Consider the following 23,384-nt stretch of genomic DNA (forward strand, 5'->3'; position numbering starts at 1 on the left):
TTGAAGAAAGGAAAGTTCATAAGTTGCCCGACGGCTGGGCGGGATTAACTTTTTGTGCTCTATCCCGCTTAAATCCAATTAAATCTTAACCCTCTTTAACAACAAAAGGAAAAGATAAAATAACCCTCATTTCATTATTATCAATTAGATTATGTAATAATCATGCAAGATATTTATTCAAAAATTTTAATTATGTTATAATTAATAACATATAAGGCATGAATTTAATCCATATTCTCCATTTAAATATTTTTTAATTTTTTTACTCAAACATCACACAATAATACATTAACTAAACCAAACTTGACATATAACCCCCGCGGCCTAGTAGCATAGTTGGATTGGCTTTTAGGTGTGAATATGATTTGATTGCACACATCAAAGAGCTGGTTCCCCAATTCTTTCATCCCATTTAGTTTCATCAACAGTGAACCAATATGAAAAGGTAAGAACATGAATGAGAAGATGATACAAAACAAATATCAACACTCCGACCAATGCTCAACAAAAATAATACAGATTTTCTCATTCTGCGCTTCATGTCCATGGGAATTTCTTATTTGGTTTTCCTATGTTAAACATTTTCAGCTGACTGACAATCAAGCTTTGTCATCCCATTTCCATCTTCGTCCCACCTCCTCAAGGACCTTAGCTCGGGCTTGGCTTTTTCTCGCTTCATCCTCTACCCAAGATCTGCAATCGCATTTGATGATTTTCTTAATTACAACCATGTATCACACTAATTTCTACAAGCAGTAACTACAAGCAATTACCTGAGAATCTTGATAGCTTCGATCTCAGCTTCCAGTATAGATTTTGCATCAATTATTTCTTCTTGTTTGGACTGTAAACCACTAAGCGTATCTTGCAACTTACTACGCTCAGTAACATACATAGTCCTCTCAGATGCAAGCCTTTCTGACATCTCAGCAACCTCTTCTTTCAGACTCAAAACCAGTTGCCTCTGGCAGGCCATTGCTGCCTTTTCCTTCAAAAACTCAGCACTACATTTCTCCTGAACAATCTTCTCCTCTTCCACATCCAGGACTGCAGAAAAGTAAAGCTTCTCCACCTCAAAGCCTCGAGTTCTTTCTTCATCCAGCTTTTCATTCCAAAACCTCTGTATTTCTCCCTTTTCAAGCAATTCGGACTTGATCTCTTTCATTTGAGCTCTCTTTGAACAACTCTCCATTTCTAGCTTCAACAACTCATTGGAGATTGCTTCTGCCATCCTGCCACTTGTCAAAGCCACTGCTACTTGTGCTTTTGTTGAAGGTTTATTTGATTGAAATCGCTTGATTTGTCCTACAAAATTTAGAAATAGAATCATAATCATATCTCCTCCGTTCTAGGATTTAGTTGTTAGTTTGATTTATTTCAATTTGTTACAGCTGCATCCTTATCTCTTTTATGTCAATTTATTATTTTGAATTCAATTTGTTATCTGGTAGTTCCCATGATCTAGTTGTTTGCTATGTATCAGCTCTATAAATTGAGCATCATTGGTCATTAACAAAGTATGTTCCATTTCCTGCATTCTTAAACCTTTCCATGGTATAAGAGCCTCTTGTCACTTCACCGAGCTTTAAACTCCTGTTACCCACCCAGAAGTCATGGACACGTCTGTCTGTTAACAATTCTGATGCAACAACTTCTATAGTTCAGTTTAATCCAGTTACTCAGCTACCAATCAAACTTAGTGGCAGCGACAACTTCTCCCTTTGGAAAGCACAAGTGTTTCTTTCTTTTAATCAATAAAAAAAAAAGTATCCACTTAGAACATTCTATTCATTATCTTATTTACATTAATGACAGCATCACAAGAATAACTCTGCACATTCTATTCATTCTTATCTTTATGTTAGCTTAGCACTAGCTCTTTGCACTTTCTTGGCCAAAACCACTCTTGAATTCCTAAAATTTATCTTCTAATATATGACATGGATGTCAGTTTTGAGTGTTTCTATCTAGAAGTGGCACCAGTCACGAACATTGCTACCATTTACATGTTAAATGCTTATCTGAAAGGAAGGGAAATGAAGCATGAAGAAGAAAAGAGGAAGGCAATACTGCATATGTATGCAAATAACAAACCAAGATAAGAATTGTACCAAAAACTTTTCTGAGTATGCTCTTTTCCCCAGCCAACATGTCTATAAAAAGTCCAGGTGATGAATCTGGACTGATCTCCTTCAAATCCATAAAATCTGCCTTTGTCCTTGATATCTGGACTGTACATAAGTTAGGTTTTAAGAGCTACGAAAAGACTAGTGAAGCATCAATCTAATAGTTCCAAAGTGAATACAAGAAATTCGAGCAAATTTAGGGAGAATTATTCTACCTGCTCTATTACTCCTGGCTCAAAGTCATACTCTACCAAGGCTTTCCAATTTATAAGATCCTCTCGAGAAATGAATCTAGAAAACCATGTATGTTTCACTGAGTCAAAGAGTACTTTTCAAGAATTGATGAAATTCGTTAATGACTTTGCAGCTTTACCGGTCAGGAAAGAAGTTGATTTCTCCTTTTGAACCATCAGAAGCAGTGTTCCTACCAGAAAGCTTGCTGGGAATGATGCCTGCCTCTGCCAAAGCTAATCAAAGTTCCAAGGAGAAAAACTCTTAATTGTCATCTTTAGAAAATTAACAAAAGAAAAAACATACTCAAGCCTGAATTTACATGAAAATGTCAAAGCGGACTTTACCTTGAATGGACTCAAAATCTGGGTCATTAGCACCAATATCGTCAAATGCTGAAGTTTCTGACCCAGAAAGTGCAATGCATGGAACAATCCTGTGCCTAGGGTTCCTACAAGAAAGTAAGCTTCCATGTCAGATCAGATCATGCAAAAGAAAATGCTTAGAACTTCCTATTTTCAATTTCAACCTATTCCCAAAAGAGTGAATACATGGCAATTACTACCTTTCTAATAACGAACTTGTACGAACAAGCCATCTAGCATATTCCCTTCTCGTGCATAATTCATCAGCTCTTAAATCATCTTCAATGATCTGCAAGCCTTGGTTACTCAATACAATCATAAGCAGTTCATTTGAAAAAACAGTTAGATGATTTTACATAAAAGAAGCTTCAAAAATAAAAAACCTTCAGCTTCTTTAGAATCGACAAAGCTTCCTGTTGAGTAGAATCCACAGCAACAGGTACCACAATGCGTTCATGCTTATATGTAGGTGCTGAAAGATTCTGCTTATGTGAAGGTGCTGAAAATTCCAAGAAACAGAAATCAAATTTTCTAAAGAATTGGGTTAAATCAAATGGATTAAACATTATAATATAGTATGAAACATCGGCCTCACCAACATAATAAAGTTTAGTTTAGCTTTTGTTAGGCTCAACAAATGGCAATCTAAAATGCTGAAACATAAACTAAACAGAAAATTAAGAAGGATCTATAAGTGACTGCTGCACCTGAAGGAACAGTTTCGGTAACTGCAAGAGATGCATGGTCGGGTGTTGCCTCAGCAGCCTGTTCATCAGATTCAAGATAGTGTCTAGCTTCGGTTTGATCATCTCTTGTTTCTCTCCAGCTAAAGACCTCGTGAAAAGTATTCAATGGACCCCTGAACTGAAACTTAAACCCTGTAAATATCAACAAAAATGCACTAAACATGAGTTCAAACATACACATTGGAGAAAACCAAATGGCGTTGTTAAGTCGAGAATTGCATGTGAATGCAAGTCTCGATAAAAGCAGATAAATTATTCAAATAAAGAAAGAACCCACCTTTTTTGTAGAATAACAAGTATGAAATGGAAATTGCAATAGCAAGTGAAGACCCAATAAGACTCCCAACAAAAATAGAAGACAATCCTGGAGAACAGCAAAAACGCATTTCTGATTGGACCCAAATTTTATATAAAAATAATAATTCTTCAGTAAATGAAAAAGAAAAAGAAACCTTTTTTATTTGTTTTCGGAGTCGGAGGAGCTTGAACAACGGCCCAACCCCCATAGTTGTTAGGTAGAGAATTGGGGTCGGGAGGGAACCAGGAAACGTCAACGTTTGAGTGCAGAAGAGAAGCAGAGATATGCAGAATTCGGGAGTTGGAGGATCTGCGATAAGAGACAAATGAAGTTGGAGATGTGAAGGAGGAGAAGCAGCCGCTACGGCGAGGAAGAAAGGAGGGGGGTTCAGATGCGATGAACCGAGACGATGGAAATGCGGTGGATGAGCCCATCCTTGATCGATTAACAAAATTGGGGTACTAAAACGAAACCAGAGACGATGAAGCAAAGAACAGCAAGCATTGGACTGAATTGGAATTGGAAGATAGGACGTGAGCTTTGGGGTCTACGTTTTGCTCTCGGGCTCAGCTGCTGCCGCGCACCACTTGTCTCAACCCTTGAGTACCTTGTTCCTCTTTCATTTTGTCTGTCAGTGCCACCGCGAGGGTTTTCCTTCATTTTTTTTCCTCCAAAAAAGTAATTACTCGATCCATGGATTAACCCTTCAAAACTTACTACTTACTGGAAACTACCAGTCCTGTTAACAATTAATAATTCTTTATTTTCTTCCTTATGGTTTTTTTCCTTTGTGTGGATCATTGATCCATTGCTACTAGCTCCATTATACCAATTGTGAAGCAGATATTTAGAATTTTCTTATTTATTACCCTTTCTTTATTCTCCTAATAGGATTGTTGGAGAATTAATTTTCGACATTTTTTAACAAGCCATAATTAAAAATTCAGCTTTTATTGTTTATCAATTTTTACTTTTTTGCCTTTATTTTTAACCACTTTCATCCTCAACTTGACTAAATTGTAAAAATTTAACAACATTAATGTAGTCCATCGCCTGATAATTCACAAAATTCAAAAAAATTTAATTATTTAAATTATTTATTCATATGAGCAAGGAAATACCATGAAAATTTTAATAATTTAATCAATTTTTCCATTAAGGACAAAAGTGATAACAAAAATAATGGCCAAAGTGATCAAAAGGTTAAACGTTAAGGATGAAAAATACACTAATCCTAAAGCTTATTTATTAAAGAGTTTTAAATGAAAGAATAATACTATCCTATATTATAATTATTATTCGTCCAAAACAATATTATCCTATAATAATTAAAATTTTTAGTTAACTTTTATAAGTTACAATGCCTCTTTGAGTGCTTGATAAGATGAATCTTGTAGATGTGTCATGCAAAATGCTTTATAAAAGTAGGTAGGTATGTTACGCCCACGTGATAAAAGAAAAAAGAACATATTTAGGGTATATAAGCAAGTGCGCTACGCATCCTGTCAAACATGTGTTCTGGGAAAAGGGTAATATCCTCGCGACTTTTGATTACCTAATTGTATGTCGAGCACCCTAAGAGGTAGGGTAAGTCAGGGTGGATCAATTGTGATAGTCATGAAAAACATCCTAATAAGTAGGGTAGGTCGAGTGGACCAATCATGACGATGATGGAGGAGCCTCTTAATCCCACTTTGGAAAGAAAAGGGAATATCCTTGTGTATATAAGTGTTCCAATGAGTCAGAAATAAAAGGAAAAATCCTTGTTATATAAGCGCCCCAACAAGTGGGTGGGTCGAGTAGACCAATTATGACAAAGGAGCCCGTTAATCCCACATTTAGGTAGGTCAAATGGACCAATCATGACATAGGAGCCTACTAATCTCAAATTGAAAAGAAAAAGGGAAGATCATTAGGTACATAAGAAGGTACTTGTGTCACGGGCAACGGATCAAAGCCCGTGATGAATGCACACAGAACATCCCATGGAGGTCAACTGATTAAATAGGGCTCATTTGATCCATTTGAACTAAACCGATTCTTGGAACACATGGAGAACCCCATCTACTTGAAACCTTGGTGGCTCAGTGAAACTTTAGTAAAACTAGAGTTACCAGAGTAATTATTGTAAATCCTAAAGAATAAAGATGTATAAAGCTTAAATCCTTTAGTACTCTCATCTTGTAGATTATCACTAATCTCAACCATTGATGTAATTCAATATGTATTGTTGGACTCGGGAGAGCTCAACTATAATTAGAGCCCTCTCCCTTCATTTGTAATCACTTCAGTGTACTAAAAAACCCTATTATTTTTACCTAGGATTGCCACCCCCTCTCCCTAAATAATAGAGAGCTAGGTTTTTTCTATTAAATTAATATTATTTGGCTTCTATCGATTCAATCATGTAACACCCCGAAAGTTGCTACAGTAAGAAAGTGAGATATTGTCCTTGATATAGTAAAATAAGGAAATAAAGTGACAAAAAGGGAAATTTTGAGTTATGTCAACAAAATATATTTAGGAAGTATATTATGATATATTAATTCAAGAAAGGACTAATCACCGATTAAATGCTAAAGTTACATATTTTATATAATTAATTTGGTTAATTTATGAGAATGCACAACTAATTTTGCCATATTTATTGAATTTTGTGCAGGAATGCAATTTGGGGCTAAATAGAAGAAAAAGGAAACAATTGGGCTAGATGGAAGAAAGAAGCAAAGAAGGAGGGCCAAAGCAGAATTTTTCCAAGAATAATTAGCTGAAATTGTTGACTTAGGGGGAGATTATTTTGGGATATTTTTTATATTATGGAATATTTTCCTTGATTTTCTATACTAGTTGGCTCTTAATTTAGCAAGACCACTAGTATAAATAGAGGCTACATTTGTTCATTTTAATCATCAATTGAAATATCAAGCATTCATCTTTCAATACATTCTCTCTTTTCTCACAAATTTATTTGTTGTCTTTAGTTTCCTTTACTTTCAATTCCTAATTTTCCAACTTGTTACCACTTAAACCATTTTCAATTTCCTTTTCAAACTTTCTTTCCATCTCCAGTAGCTAATTCACTTTATTACTTTATTTCACCACCAAAATTTCAGCCCCCCCCAAATTAAATCATGCTTCTCATTCCTTTCATCCATTTTACCTTATTTAATTATTCCAATACCAACATGCCTCAAACCTTAGCCAACTAAACTCATTTTCAGCTTTAGGCCGGAATTAGCCTCGTCAAAACCCGTGAGTTACAAACTCGAGCGATTTAACTCCTAAATTCTAGTACTTATTATTTCTCCGGATTAAGAGTATGATTTTGTCAACTCACAAAGTCAGACCAACATTAAGTCAAAAAGACATCATTTGATTTAGTGTGGTTAGACGTACAGTTGGAATTCTGAAAGGAACGTTTCTAATTGGTTTTCTGTGAACACATTGGCGTGCCAAGTGGAGATAGCTGTTTGGTTCCGTCAAGAGAAGTAGTAACCAGATTTAAATGTCCCACGCGGTTGAGGACATTGGTTCGAGCTAGGCTCTTCTAAAACGTAAAGCTGCCGGAGTTCTAAATCACGAACGTTTCGTGGTTGTTCGATCGGTAAGGGTTAGTTATTGGACGTTCCATAACTAATTTACACGAGGAAGACTTGGTGTCCGAGGCGTCCTTGGTAGCTATAACTAGCTTATTGGATAGGAGGAGTTCATCTAATTTCGAGGATCGGTTCTAAGACGAGGAAAAATCCGTGCCTAAGGCTGAGCTTATTCTAATTAATTTTTCTTCAAACTTATTTAACTGCATTTTATTATTTCATTTTCAACTTTTACTTTTTACGCGTTTTATTTATTTATTTCAGGTTCCAAGTTTTCGATTTTATTCTCCCCCTAATATCTTGGGCACGACAACTGCCCCGACATAAATCTGGTTAAGAGAGCAACAATTTGAAGTAAACCCATTCTCTGAGGGATCGACCCTACTCCTTATACTGCTCAAATTGCAAACTAGGCATAGGTTTATATTGGTGGACTCGACACCCATCAATCACAAAAGTGAGAAAAGTTTTGTGGCCCAAGAGTAAATACTCAAATTTTGAGGGGTTGAAGTGTAAATATAAATAGTTAAAGAACCAATAGTGAAAATATTTTAAGGGACTAAGGAAAATGGATGAATTGGGACCAAATTGAATAAGTGAAAAAAGTATGAGGGGTTAAATACAATTTTACTAAAATTAGTGATGATTCAATGGAAGAATTTTGAAAGATCATAAAGGACAAAATGATCATCTAGCAAGAAAGATATTTTGAAGAGTAATGATGATATTGGTGATATTTTAAATTAAATAAATAAATAAATAAATATTAGTTTATTAATATTTTGATTTGATATTTATTTATATTTTATTAAATTTTACTTAGTATATAAGGAAAGAAATATGAAGAATTCTCTTCATTTTTCCATGCTACTAACGTGAGAAGAAGAAAAGAAATAAAAAATTCTTTTCTTTACAATTTGGTTCTTTACAAAAAAAATTCACCATTTTCACTTAGAAATCAAAAGAATTTCCATAGCCATCAAGAGAGAAAAATAATAAGGAGACTTTGGGGAGCTAGAATATCAAGTTAAATTCAAGAGAATAGAAGTTGGAGGAGAAAGAAAGTCAAGTTAAAGTTTGGTTTTAAGAGAATAATGTATGGATGTTAAGGTTTTATGTTATTTTTAAGTTTAGTAGTGATAGAAAAGCATAAAAATGGTGTTAAAGTAAAGATTTCTCATGAGGAAAATATTGTGTTTTTGACATGTTGATGAGGAGAGAAGTTGAGTAAGTGAATCAAGTGGTAGGAGAAAAGCAAAACAAGAGATTTTGATAGAAAAGAGGTAAGTACCCATGAACTTCCTTGTTATTTAAGGATTAAAATGTGATATTTGTAAAGTAAGTGGTAATTAAGTAATAAAAAATAAAAATAGTATGAAATAATTTATTATGTGAAGTAGGAATTTATAGTAAACGATAATAGTTGGGTTATGTGCTAGCGAAAAATATACAAAGTATTGGATAAGTGAAATTATGGGAAAATGTGAAATTTTATGGAAATAAGGACTAAATTGAAAGACTTGAGAAATATATATGGTGGAAATAATACAAGTGAAATACATAGAAATTTGATATGGAAAATGAGATGGTGGAATTAATTATGTGAAAATTTTATTTAATATATGAATTTTGTAATCAAAGCGCAATTAATTCTTAAGTTGTGGAAATTAAGGGTTAAATCATAAATTTGGAAAAATTTATATTAGAAATAGAAAAGTGAAGTGCATAACACTTAGAATGAGAAAAATTGATGTTGTAATGAATTTTGGAATATTAATAAGTATTGAATTATGTTATATGTGTTATTAAAAGTAAAATATATTGCTACATGAAATATTGTGCTAATGAATAAATTACAAAATATATAAAAGTGATATGTAAAATGCATGATAAGGATTATTAATGAATTATAGATGAATATCGAATTTAGAAATATATTAGATGTATTAAAGATAGTGAAGATATAAGTATACGGATTATTGGTACAAGGATTAAATTGTAAAGTATGTAAAAGCATTATGTGTAAAGTGTAAAAGTGATATGTGTGCATGACATAATTTGCCCAAGTAGACGAGATTAGAACTACTAGGATATTAGTGGCATGTCATTAAGGGGCCCTAGCGCGCTCTCAGATTATTAGCACATTAGTGCTATCCGTTTAGCACATTTGTGCTCTCTGTATAGCACTTTAGTGCTCTCTGTTTAATAGTGCATAATAATGCACCTCTAAATCAATTCCGTATATAATATTTAGTCTACTGGGCCTCTGCTAAAAAGGTAAACAATTTTCGTTACAAGGTAAAGGTTTATCTTCGATTCATGTTTCAAATATTGAATTAGTAAAGTGAAGATGTAAGTAATTTGAATGTATTTGAGGAAGTATAAGAAAGACGATGACAAGTAAGTTAAATATGTAAAAATAAATTGTGAAAGAAATAGTGAGGAAATTATGAAAATTTACACTAAATGGTGAAATATGATACATGTATAAAAAGAGTAGTAATTTTTATAGGTTGATTTGAGGACTTAATGACTAAATTGTGAAATAAGTAAAAAGTTACAAATGAATATGATAAATAAACAAAGAAATGAGATATTGGGAATTAAGAAATTTAATAGAATTTGAATATCATCTGTACTTACAAAGTCTTCACCAGCTTAACGCGTTTATTTTCAACGCGCAGGTACAGTGATTTTGAAGAGTTGTAGTTGAGGTTGTGAGCATCCATCTCATCACATCTCCAAGTGCCAAGAGGGTATGTTTCAAAATTTTGAATAGAATGACATGTAACTAGGAAGATCAAGTGTGTTCCAAGTAGTAGGGACTAAAATATAAGTTAATTTAGTGAAAAAAAATATTAATGTTCAAAAATATTAGTGATTAGCCAAAATCACTTTGGCACTAAATGTAATATTCTGATATCAGGTTCTTTGGGTCGAACTGGGTATAGGGGTGTTACAAATCAAGATTCTCCCAACTCTCACTATAAATAGATAGTACTAGTAGGCTTCAAATCACACCTCGGAAAAGAGAGAAACACAAGTCTCTCAAGTCTTCAATATTGTTATTTTGCCAAAAAGCAGTCAAAATTTATTTTCTAGAATAAATTTTATTTTTTGAGAATTGTAATTCTATCGGTTTATATTTGAGAGAAAGTTTTACTTTCCCAATGAAAGTAAAGTAAATAATTTATGGTTTTGTGTTTGATTCGAATTTATTCGAGCCCACACTCGAAATAGTTCGTAGTACGAGAATAGAAAAGAAGGTCGTTCGATTGAAAGCTGGAAATGACAAGGATCCATCTAGCCCAAAACATAGATGCGATTTCAAGAAAAGTTTATTATTATAAATATCACAAACTGACTCGATATTCAAAATTTTATTTTTTTGCTGTGCAAGAAAACTGTTTTTGAACCAAATTTTTTTCCAAAAAAGAGGGTCAAAGAGAATGAAAAGAAACCAGTGAAGTGCTTATTATGTTATGGTACGCATAGGATGCGAGACCGTCCAGAGCAACCTAAGCTGTCTGTGGTCCATAGAGGAGATGAAGTAGAGCTAGAGAGTGAGGATTTAAAGCTTGAGTCAACGATACTCGATTTTGTCAAAGTAAAGAGGGATCACAAGCAAAATGAGTTGATGTTTGTGGACATCGACATCGCATGCCATAAAAAGAGTGCTCTTGTTGATACGGGGCATCAAAATTTTTCATATGAGAGAAGGTCATAGGTAAACTTGGTCTCTCGGTTAGCAAATCGACTAAAAAGATCAATACTGCAAATTCCAAATAGGTCTCAACCGTGGGAGTAGCACAAGAAGTTAAGGTACAAATTGGGGATTGGAAAAACAATGATAACTTTGAGGTAATTCACTTAGATGATTACAACTTTGTTATTGGTTTAAATTTCCTTGACAAGATTAAGGGCACGTTTGGTTCGCTGTAATGGAATAGAGGTGTAATAGAATAGATGCGTAATGGAATAGAGGCGTAATAGGTAATTCTTTTGTTTCGTTGAATGGAATGGAATAGAGGCGTAATGGTATTCTTGTGTTTGGTTGAATGTAATAGAGGTGTAATAGCATAAGGAAAAAACTGAAATGACTAAAATACCCTTTGCAGAATTTTTGTTAGGTAGATGATTATTGTTATTGTTATTAAATTTTAATAAGATTATTAATATAAATAATAAATAATTTAATCATATTTTAACATAATTATTATTAAATATAATTTAATAAAATATATAATTTAATAAAATTCTTAATAATAAATATTCTTATATGAATTTACTAAAATCATAATATATAATACTATAAAATATAATTTAAAATAAGTATTATTAAATATAATTTAATAAAATATATAATTTAATAAAATTCTTAATAATAAATATTCTTATATGAATTTACTAAAATCATAATATATAATACTATAAAATAAAATTTAATTAGTTTTTATTAAATATAATTTAATAAAATATATAATTTAATAAAATTCTTAATAATAAATATTCTTATATGAATTTACTAAAATCATAATATATAATACTATAAAATATAATTTAATTAGTTTTATTAAATATAATTTAATAAAATATATAATTTAATAAAAAATTTAGTAATAAATATTCTTATATGAATTTGTATAATTTAAAATAATTATTATTAAATATAATTTAATAATAATATATAATTTAATAAAATTCTTACTAATAAATTTTCTTATACAATTTGTATAATTTAAAATATTTATTATTAAATATAATTTAATAATAATATATAATTTCATAAAATTCTTACTAATAAATTTTCTTATACTAATTTGTATAATTTAAAATAATTATTATTAAATATAATTTAATAATAATATATAATTTTACAAAATTCTTACTAATAAATTTTCTTATATGAATTTACTAAAATCATAATATAACTTGATAATCTGCATAAACATAATTAACTTATATTAACAAAATGTTAGATGAAAATGAAATTCTACATCATAATCCATATGTTATATAGTTTTACAACATCAAAATTTTGAACATTTATTTTTAATGGTCAGAAAGAAATCTTCTGACCCATTCAGTTCATTTTAAAGGACTTTCCAAGTTTCAATGCTCAAGTAATTTACAATCTTGAGAAACCCTATGTCAAGAGTGACAATGAGTTGAATTTAAGATTTTTCCCCTATTTCACCTTATCTTTATCCCTTACACTACCGGCCAATGGAAATTATATCCTTTTTGCCTGACTACAGGCTTCATTTAAATTTCAATTCATAGATCACTATACTAGAACATAAAGATAATCCATAAAAAATAAAAACAAACTGGAGGCGAAGTATCCCAAAACAAAAATCTCAATGATGAGATGTAAAAAAATTACTAAACAAACAAGAAGGCACATGACATGATTCTATTTTCGCCATAATTGAACGTAGATTAATTCACGTCAAAGAAAGAAACACAATTTGCATTACGGCCCCACAACTCAAGATGCAAATGGGCTTCATTCCTACATTCTTTATGTTTGATATAAACCAAAACGAATTCAGAGCACTTACAAACATAAATCAAATATCTCCTCTGTAACCACCAGACCCAAAATAATCCCTTCTGGAATTTGCAATAGCCATGCTTTTCTGATGCTCTAACTTGGGGCAATCTCGGATACGATGGCCCAATCCACCACAATAAGCACACCCCTTTACGCCACTTGCATTGGTGATTGCATCCACATCTTCCATTAGATCACTGAGCTAAGCTAAGAAGGGCGGGATTGTAACACCCCTTACCCGTATCCAACACCGGAATAGGGTGCGAGGCATTACCAGAACACATACACTTGTAAATGTATTTAACCGAGTTATAAAATTTCATCTAAATTAAAAACTTTAAAATTATTAACATGCTTTTATAACTTTTCACAATATATCCTCAAAATATTATAATCTTAATAAATATGACCTATGAGACCCGATACATACTCATGCAAGTCAATGTTTCATTTCCATTTCATTCAATTTGCAATTTCTCATGCTCACAATTTAAATCATATAACTAGCAATTTTCCATTTAATTCACGTACAATTCAATGCCACTAAGTTTAACACTAATACGTAATTACCATTTAATTCAATGTTTATTGACTATACCATTCATTAACACGTTTATGAAATTCTCAATTCAATAACTTATTCTATTTCATATCTAAACCTTATAACATTCGTTTTTAGTAATTATTTCACATTCATTTCAATTTCCCATTCCATTTTAATAATTTATCCATCATCAATTTCCATTGTCAATTCGTTTTTTTGTAATCAATTTACGATTAGAGTCTTTAAATACTCACTTCATACACTAAATCCATAAATATTTTTCAATAACTTGTATTCAATTAAATTCAAATATTATTTCACTATTTCAAATTATTTCATTTTCACTTCTCATTTTACATCATTTTATATTATCAAAATCTATTTCATAAAATTTATCATTATCGACATTAAATCACACACATACTTTTCATTACAATTATTACTACTAATAAAAAATTCAATCTTTTAATATTATCAACTAATTATATATAACTATCATTATTATTTCTTTATTTCAAATTTCACTTTTCACATATGTCTTATCATTGATTTAGCTATATCATAAATTTATTTCATTTGCCCTATTAACTTAACTCGGACTCGACGGATACGATTCCAACCAAACACACCAATATCGATGAATCGATGAATGTAGTAGCAATAACGATATTCAACACACAAAGTGCTGAATCATAATGATATGATAACGATATTCGACACACAAAGTGTCGAATCGATAATGATAACGATAATGATATTCAACACACAAAGTGCCGAGTCGATATGATGATGATAACAATATTCGACACACAAAGTGCGAATCGATAAGATAACGATGTGATTCGACACACAAAGTGTCGAGTCGGTAATAATGTGATAACATTATTCGACACACCAAGTCGAATCGATAAGATAACGATGGTCGGCACATAAGTGCCTAATCGATGGCCAAGCAAATACCGTACTCTTCCATATCCTATGGCATGCCAACTATATCCGACTAGCCCGACTAGTTAATAGGGTAGTTAATTCACTTTCCAGTATAAATTTCCATCTTAGTTCAGTATCAATTATAATTTCTTATTTCAATCAGTTTCACGAGATTGCGGTAATTCATTATTTCAAGATTTTCACAGTTCAATGCAGTATACATAACAATATTCAGTATTTCGTAATTCAGTTTAGTATTAGTCTCACATATCAATTTCCACTTTCTCAGTTTCAATTCCAATAAAATCCATATCAATCACCAATTTCAATATTCCAATTTAATTCAATAATTCAATTCAAACCATTTCAATTTCTATTCAATAATCACATTTCAATGCATAACTTATAAATTTAACGTGACATAATTCAGCCACTACTTGGCCATAATTCAGCCACTACTTGGCCAAAGCCTAAGCATGTATACCAAATATGTTAGCCAAATACACATATAACATAAGCATTATAAGCATGGATGAGCACAACATTTATTAATGTGCCACATTTACTAACAGATGTTAATTCATAAACCATTCATGACATTACTTCATGCCCAATCATATACCAAATATACTATTCACACGTACTATGAAACTTTATTTTCACACATGAGCTTAAACCATATCCAATAATGCACAAATATAAGCATCATTTCTATTTTATCGTTTATCAATTATAATCAAGCATATGACCAATTATACACAAATCATTCATACATTTCCCAATTTTCCTCCTCCTCCTCTCCATTCCACATCCTTAATGTGTATAATACACTTAAACAACATTAACTATAATTTCACTATTCACTCACATGTCTATTCAAAACTGTTTATCCGAGTCAGAGTCACTAAATTATTTTTATCTAGAGCTACAGAGCTCCAAATTAAGATCCGTAAATTTTCCCCGAAACTAAATTCACATATATTCTTAGACTCGTAGTTAATCTGTTAAAGGATACATAATTTTGAAAAAAAAGAATATTTTATTATATTAATAGTCATTTACCATAAAATTTTCAGAATATTTGGTTTATCAAAATAGTACAGTTTATTCTTTAAAGTTTCCCCTGTTTTGCTGTCTGATAGTTCCGACCACTCTTCACTAAAAATTAATTGTCTCACTGTACAGAATTTGGATAATGTTTCTGTTTATTTCTTCTGAAAATAGACTCATTAAAGATTCTAACCATATAAAATATAAATCATAATAATTTTTGTACAATTTTTAATGATTTTCCAAAGTCAGAACAGGGGAACCCGAATTCATTCTGACCTTGTCTCACAAAATCCATTATATCTCATGATTTACAATTCCATTACTTACACTGTTTCTTTTATAAGAAACTAGACTCAATAAGCTTTAATTTCATATTTTATTCATCCTCTAATTCAATCTCTACAATTTTTTCTGATTTTTCAAAGTTAGACTGCTGCTGCTGTCCAAAACTGTTTTAGTGCAAAATGTTGATTTCTATTTTGCCCCAAATTTCACAGTTTATACAATTCAGTCCTTTCTCAATTAACCCCTCAATTGATCTAATTCTCTCAATTAATACTTTATCTAGACATTATAAGTTATTTCACAACTATTGAAATTCAGAATTTCCACATATAGCTCTAACTTCAAACTCTTTTACTATTAGGTCCCAAACATTCACTTTCTATTCAATTCTTTCAATAAAATCAGCATATGAACAATTTAAAGCTCTAATTTCATGACAAATCATAATATACTTCCAGCACATATTCATATCAACTTTCAACTTCTTTCATAAAATCAAAAACTAATGAATTCAACAAGTGGGCCTAGTTGTAAAAGTCATAAAAATACAAAAATTTCAAGAAATGATCAAGAATTGAACTTAATTGCAGTAAAAATATGAAGAACCAGCTTGAAGAAACCCTTCCATGGTGTTTTAGCTGATGAGAATGCAGAAAAATTGAAGAGAAATCTAGATAATTCCACTTTGGTCCTAACTTTATTAAGTAAATTTTGCAATATTCCAATTTTTCCCTGAATTCTCCTGATTTTCTGCCTTTGCCGTCCAGCCCAAATAGACCTTGGGTCTATTGTCCTTTTAAGCCCTCCTCCTTTTATCATTTAAGCTATTTAATCATTTACTATAATTTTGCATTTGTTACAATTTAGTCCTTTTTGTTCAATTAATTATCGAACTTTAAAATTTCTTGTGAAACTTTAATACTAACTTTTAACACTCCATAAATATTTATAAAAATATTTATGGCTCGGTCTAAAATCTTCGAGGTCTCAATACCTCGTTTTTTTATTCTAATTATTTTAATACTTATTCCTAGTGCACTATTCACTATTTCAAAATTTTTCCTAACTTCACATTTAACTTATATTCACTAAATTAATAATATTTTCTACTCATTTTTCGAATTTAGTGATCTCGAATCACCATTCCGACACCTTTGAAAATTCAGGCCATTACATTTTTTTCCTCATCGGATTTGTGGTCCCGAAACCACTGTTCCGACTAGACCCAAAATCGGGCTATTACAGGGATCCTCTGTTTGGCTTCTTGCAATAGGTGTTTCAAATCAAGCAGGGTTGTCTCACTTTGATTCTTGTTTATAAATGTGGTTGCAATTCCCGTTTTACCACATCTTCCTGTTCGTCCTATTCTGTGGACATAGTTTTCAATTTCTGCAGGCATATCATAATTGATCACGTGTTGAATATCAGGAAAATCCAAACCTTTAGATGCAACATCAGTTGCAACTAACACATCCTTCTTGCCTTGGATTCTCCGTTGCTGCGTTCAGTTCATTTTAACATTTTGGGTCGTCCTATCCATCAGAATCTCATGTTTGCACCTTGTTGGTGACAAGGTTAGGAGATTGATCCTTCCTACCGCTACTATGACTTGAGAACAGTTCAGGGACAACATGAAACTGGAAAAAGATCATTAATACAAACTACTACAGCAGCAATAAAATTTTTATTGCAATTCCACCCAAAGTATAATACCAGATGAAGTTGCTATCGAAGATCCATTCGATTGTTCAGGTTGCCAAAATGATTAGGACATGGTCAAGTAACATGGCCTAGCGCCTCCATAATAACATAAAAGCAACAGCTCGGCTGGTGCAATTACAATATCCTATCTTATCAGTAATTTCTATTGCTATTAAAGTTTCAACCACAAACAAGATCATATATGTGATGTGTAACATTTCATAATATCTGTAACTAATACCTGAACTAAAATTCATCAAGCAACAAGCTAGGAGTGAAAACTCAGTACGTGGAATATAAGCTCCATGATAAAGCTTTGTAATTTTCAATCGAACCTATATTTCCTGGTAAAGTATATGAGATCACATATACTAATTTTCAATCAAACCCCAGTATTAGGGGACTGCTTCAACGAGACAAGGATGTAGAAAATGAGCATTAGCATATATACGAATGTAATTAGAAAATGGACTTTGGTCTCCCCTACAACAACTCTTTTTTTTAAGTAACATCAATGAATGAGCATCAAGGTGGTTTTTTTTTCATAAGAAAATGTAATTAGAATGGAGAAGAGATTTACAAATACAAATATTAAACCTCATATCATCAATTTGAAACCTACAGATTGGCATTAGCATATTTTTGGATTATCCTTGGACTTGCAGAAAATAATTGATAAATTCCCCCAATGTGGATGTAATTTGACGAATTTATAAAGGGATACCCTCAGTTCCTGGTTCTCATCTTTCTTTGCTCAATACATACAAATTGAGGCATTCATTATATAAATTGATGATCCAAGTAGTCCAGTTTTTCATTTGAATACAATACAGTAGCTGTATGTATGCATGTGTGTTGTGCAAGCGCATAGATTGAAATATAGCATAATATTAGCTCTTAATAAACCACTCCCATTTTAGGTGGAACTGTGTAGACCTCTACCACACTCGTTGCCCAGCATTTACTCAGAGGATGTTCTCTCTTCTTTTATCCCTTTATTCTATTCCTTTTTAAAGGTGGTTTTTTTTCATAAGAAAATGTAATTAGAAGGGAGAAGAGATTTACAAATACAAACATTAAACCTCATATCAGCAAATAAAGATTCGAAGGTTAGGGCAGACAAGGTTAGGGAGAAGAGATTCAATTTCTACAAATGTTGAATCTTTCATCTAAAAAAACATAAAAGGGAAAACATGTTGAAAGAATGTTAGGGCAGACAATGTTTACCTTGATTGAATTGGGATTCACTGCATTTGAAGTCACTGTATTTGGAGATAATTGGCAGACAATGTCAAGAGACTCCCCTACTCACTGCATTTGAAGAAAGCAATCTGTTCTTGGTCGACAAAACAATTGAAAGTAAGAAATGAAACAGGAATAGAAATGAAAGTGAAACAGGAATAGAAATCGGGAGCTTCTGTTTGATGTTAGAAGGGAGAGGCTGGAGATGGCTCTTGTATTGAGAGGGTAAAACAGGGCAAACGAGGTTAAATGGAGCTAATCGTGACTTTTGGAAGGGAATAGAAAACACCCCCAAAATAGGAATACAGACGTAATGTAATAGACCCGTAATAGGGCATTACATTCAACCAAACGTATGCATAAGTGGGGCCCACAGAATAGGGGTGTAATGGCTATGCCATTACACCCAACCAAACATAGTGTAATGCTCTATTGGTTTCTTTTTTCAATTGTATATGTATCTTAGATACTTGCCAACGGTAATGTGTTGTGTCGGTGAGTCGTGATAAGAAAGGTGGAACCAAAGTATTATTGGTAATCCAGTTAGCCCATTTACACCACAATTGAGCTATAAGAAACTCAACCAGTCCTGCCCACCACATAGGACCTCGAAATGCCCATCCAACCCTACACACCATGCATGTGGACAAAGCCACATAAATAACAGTATGCAGCTGAGCTGTCAGAAGTATCATAATGTGTGGTAAACCGCTATACAAACGTATTGCAGTTGAAACTGCCAAATCAAATCACACTTCCTTCTCTTCATATCCCAAACTCGAAATCATAATGCAAATGCAAGAATGCACACCAAACACTGAAAATTACATAGACGTAGAAGCTCATAATCAGTCAATTAATTATAGAATCGATGTACACAATTTCCAGACAGTTACACACACACCCACATCACTTAACCACTGAAGTAGATACTCATTTATTAGACAATATCACATTAACGAGTCACTTAACTAATGCAACGATTGCATATAACAGATATATCTGAGTCAAAACAAAGTCCCAGCCAACCTTTCTAAGGCCTAATCGTGAGTCAAAATACATAGGATCACAAACAAGTCAAAAACAGACATAGTACAAAAATTGGTGACATAAGGCCACACGGTTGTGTGGAAGTGCCCAAGCCGTGTGGGGACTCACGGCCATGTGTGTAACACCCCTAACCCGTATTTATTGCCAGAATAGGGTTATAGAGCATTACGGGAGTTTACAAATTAATTTACAGACATTTCATTTCATCAAGCATTCATATTTAAAATCAATCAAAATCAAAACATTAATGAGCTAACGTTGGCCAATTTAACTTATACATGCCATTCAATGCATTATTCCCCTAACATGCACAAACTCAACATTCAAGTTAGTTCAATAATTTCCATGTATCAATAATATATATACCATGATTAATGAGCTCATCAATTCCATGATTTCCATTCCCTTGTTATTTTTCCATATTTATCTTGTTGAACTACTTGGAATTTCGATGGGTTTTCAGGGGTACACCTAAGTGTACAAATCTGGGTCCTTCAATTCATATTCATGTGTGCACATTTCCATTTTAGAGAGCACACTCCCGCGAACCTCATCCTTACAGCGAGACTACCAGTCCAGGCTAAATCCCCTGTAATATAAAATCATAGAGTATTGTCGGGATTACCAGTCCAGGCCAAATCCCCTGCAATGACAATTACTCTAATGAGCATGGATCTGAATTACTAGTCCAGGCTAAATTCAGACCCTAATTCAGATTACCCATCCGGGCTAAATCCATTTTCCACATATTCTTCGGGAGGGCTATATCAGGATAGGATCACCCATCTGAGCTAGATCTTTTTTACCGTCAATTCCTTTTCAAATATCCATCGAATTTTCCTTCCATTCGATCGGAATTTCTTCCCCCTTTTTATCAAATATATCAATGTTTCATCAATTTTCATACAATGAACATTCAAACCATATTCACATCAATAACAAACATTTCAAGCATTTAAGAATATAATTCAAGTTACATGAACTTATCAGGCTAAATTGCAAAAATACCAGAATTCAGGGACATTTTGGTAATTTTCTATTTTCCTTGAATTTCCACCCAATCTTGTTCTAAATTAATATTTCATTCATTTTATTAATTTAAATAATAAAACAATTCATTTCATGTAATTTGGTCACTTTTTGATATTTTACAAATTTACCCTTAAAATATTATTTTTATTCAATTTAGTCCTGAACCAAAAACATGCAAATTAGCCATTTTAATGAAAACTCATGCTAGTTGAATAATCATATATTTTCCTCCTCCTCCCTCTCCATTCCACATCCTTAATGTATATAACATGCTTATATGTAACATTATCTATAATTTCACTATTTATATATTTGCTCATTCAAAGATGTCCACTTAAGTCATAGTCACAAAATTATTTATATCTTGAGCTACGTAACTCCAAATTGAGATCCGTCAATTTTATCCAAAATAAACTCACATATATTCTTACTATAAAATTTTCAGAATTTTTGTTTATCTAATAAGTACAGTTTATTCTTTAAATTTGTCCTATTTCACTGTTTGACAGTTCTGACCCTCTTCACTAAAAATTAATTATCTCTTTGTACAGAATTTGGATAATGTCTTTGTTTGTTTCTATTAAAATAGACTCATCAAGGATTTTAAAATATAAATTATAACCCATAATTATTTTTATACAATTTTTAATGATTTTTCCAATTCAAAATAGGGAACCCAAATTCATTCTGACCTTATCTCACAAAATTTAGTATATCTCATGATTTACAATTCCATTACTTACATCGTTTCTTCTATGAGAAACTAGACTCAATAATATTTAATGCCATATTTTATTCATACTCTAATTCGATTTCCACGATTTATGGTGATTTTTCAAATTTTACCTACTGCTGCTGTCCAAAACTATTTTAGTGCAAAATGTTGATTACTAAATTTATAACACCCTTATTCCCTTTCTCTATAATATTTCTCATCACTTTCTCTTATTTTCCTTCACTAATATATCAAAATATAATGCCTTATATAAGAAAACTCTACTATAACATCATTTCCATACTTTTTCAATAATATCACACTTAAAAATATGTTGAAATCTTGATGTTCTTACCTTGTCCTATTGGTTTCAATCTTTAACTTAATTTTCTCTCTCCTGAAGCTTCTATTACTTGAATCTAACTTGATATTCTAGCTCTCCATAGTCTTCTTGTTATCTTTCTCTCTTGATAGCTATGGAAATTCTTTTGATTTCTAGGTGAAAATGGTAAATTTTTGGTGGAAGGACAAAATTGTAAAGAAAGCAAAACTTTCTTTCTCCTCTTCTCTCCTAACGTGAAATGCATGGGAAAGATGATGATTTCTCTTCATCTTTCCTCCCTTTTATATTAATCATTTAATAATAAAATAATACTAAAAATCTTAATAAAATATTAACTAAATAACTTTTATCTAATTAATTAATTAAAAATATCACCAACATCATCATTACCTTCTAGAATTCTCTCTCTCTCTCTAATTGACCATTTTCCTTTTATAATCTTTTAAAATTTCATCCTTGAGTCATCACTTAATTTGATAAAATTGCAATTTAGTCTCTCAAAATTCTTCACATTTTCAATTTGGTCCTAATTCATCCATTTCCTTAGTTTCTAGATTATTCCATCCTTAAAATATTTACACTATTGGTCCTTCAAATTTTTGTATTTATACTTTAACCCTCAAAATTTGAGTATTTATTATTGGGCAATAAAATTTTCTCACTTTTGCAATTTAATCATTTCTTGAATTAAAATGTCATAATATACTTCCCAATGTTGACATAACTCAAAATTACCTTTTTTTATCACTTTATTTCCTTATTTTACAATATCAGAAATGTTATCTTACTTTCTTACTGTAGTAATTTTTGGGGTATTACAATGTGGCCACCCGTGTGGTCATGAAACCACACCGAAACAGCCTGAATAACACCTAATTCATCACCAAATCGACCCTTCAATTACCTAAACTCAAAGGTATACCAGAAATTAAAGATTTTCCTATGATTCACCATAAACTCAAAACAAAACAACACCTATAACAAACAATTGCGGAAACACACCAAAATTGTCGAATATCACAGAACCCAAGCAGTAATTTGTTAAAAGAACAGAAAGGGTTTCGACCACACACCTGAATTCGCGATTCCAAGCACCAATGAAGATCAAAACACCTCCTCAACAAAATTTCTCCCCACTCAATTCCTTGAGTTACCCAAACATTAAAAAAATGAAGTCCAACGGAACCTAACAATTTCAAACAAAATTAAAAGGAAAAACCAATAGAAGTGACAGCTAGGAGATATCAATGGCAGAGGAACATAAAAATATATTTTTGTGCAATCTCAAAAGAAGAGCTAAGAAGAAAAGAAAAAAAACTGATGTGAAGAAAATATAGAGGAAAGAAAATATAGAGGAAAGAAAAAAACGTGAAATAGATTTTTTTTGGGAATTTTTTCCCTTTTACTTCCAAAAATAAAATAAATTAAAAATCAAAATAAATAACTAAATAACTAAATAAATACTTAAAACTTAAAAACAATAAAAACAAAACAAATTCTCCTAAACACATATGAGGATTCGAACCCAAGACCCCAAGCTAAACTAACACACAACCAACCACCAGACCAG

General features: G+C 31.9%; 1 protein-coding gene across 1 annotated transcript; it reads right to left on the reverse strand.

The window, feature by feature from the left end:
• Nucleotides 1–390: 390 nt before the first annotated feature.
• Nucleotides 391–4,510, reverse strand: LOC105764577 (uncharacterized). Its single transcript, XM_012583210.2, has 11 exons — nucleotides 3,921–4,510; nucleotides 3,746–3,832; nucleotides 3,430–3,600; nucleotides 3,106–3,221; nucleotides 2,923–3,011; nucleotides 2,705–2,808; nucleotides 2,500–2,593; nucleotides 2,342–2,417; nucleotides 2,112–2,226; nucleotides 774–1,305; nucleotides 391–693 (listed from the first exon to the last, which is right to left on the reverse strand). Exons 1-11 carry the CDS (start codon nucleotides 4,198–4,200, stop codon nucleotides 600–602), a joined length of 1,758 nt encoding a protein of 585 aa, XP_012438664.1. The 5' UTR covers nucleotides 4,201–4,510; the 3' UTR covers nucleotides 391–599.
• Between the last annotated feature and the right edge of the window lie 18,874 nt (nucleotides 4,511–23,384).

The sequence above is a fragment of the Gossypium raimondii genome, chromosome 12, assembly GCF_025698545.1.
Source record: "Gossypium raimondii isolate GPD5lz chromosome 12, ASM2569854v1, whole genome shotgun sequence".
In the NCBI taxonomy this organism is placed as follows: domain Eukaryota; kingdom Viridiplantae; phylum Streptophyta; class Magnoliopsida; order Malvales; family Malvaceae; genus Gossypium; species Gossypium raimondii.

What these genes read in the sequence shown, in the direction of transcription:
- LOC105764577 (XM_012583210.2), bottom strand. Translation starts at nt 4,200, where the DNA reads ATGGGCTCATCCACCGCATTTCCATCGTCTCGGTTCATCGCATCTGAA. An exon ending in ATCAACTTCTTTCCTGACCG is followed by an intron (nt 2,418 to 2,499) that starts GTAAAGCTGCAA and finishes ATGGTTTTCTAG; the next exon opens with ATTCATTTCTCGAGAGGATC. An exon ending in CATACTCAGAAAAGTTTTTG is followed by an intron (nt 1,306 to 2,111) that starts GTACAATTCTTA and finishes TAAATTTTGTAG; the next exon opens with GACAAATCAAGCGATTTCAA.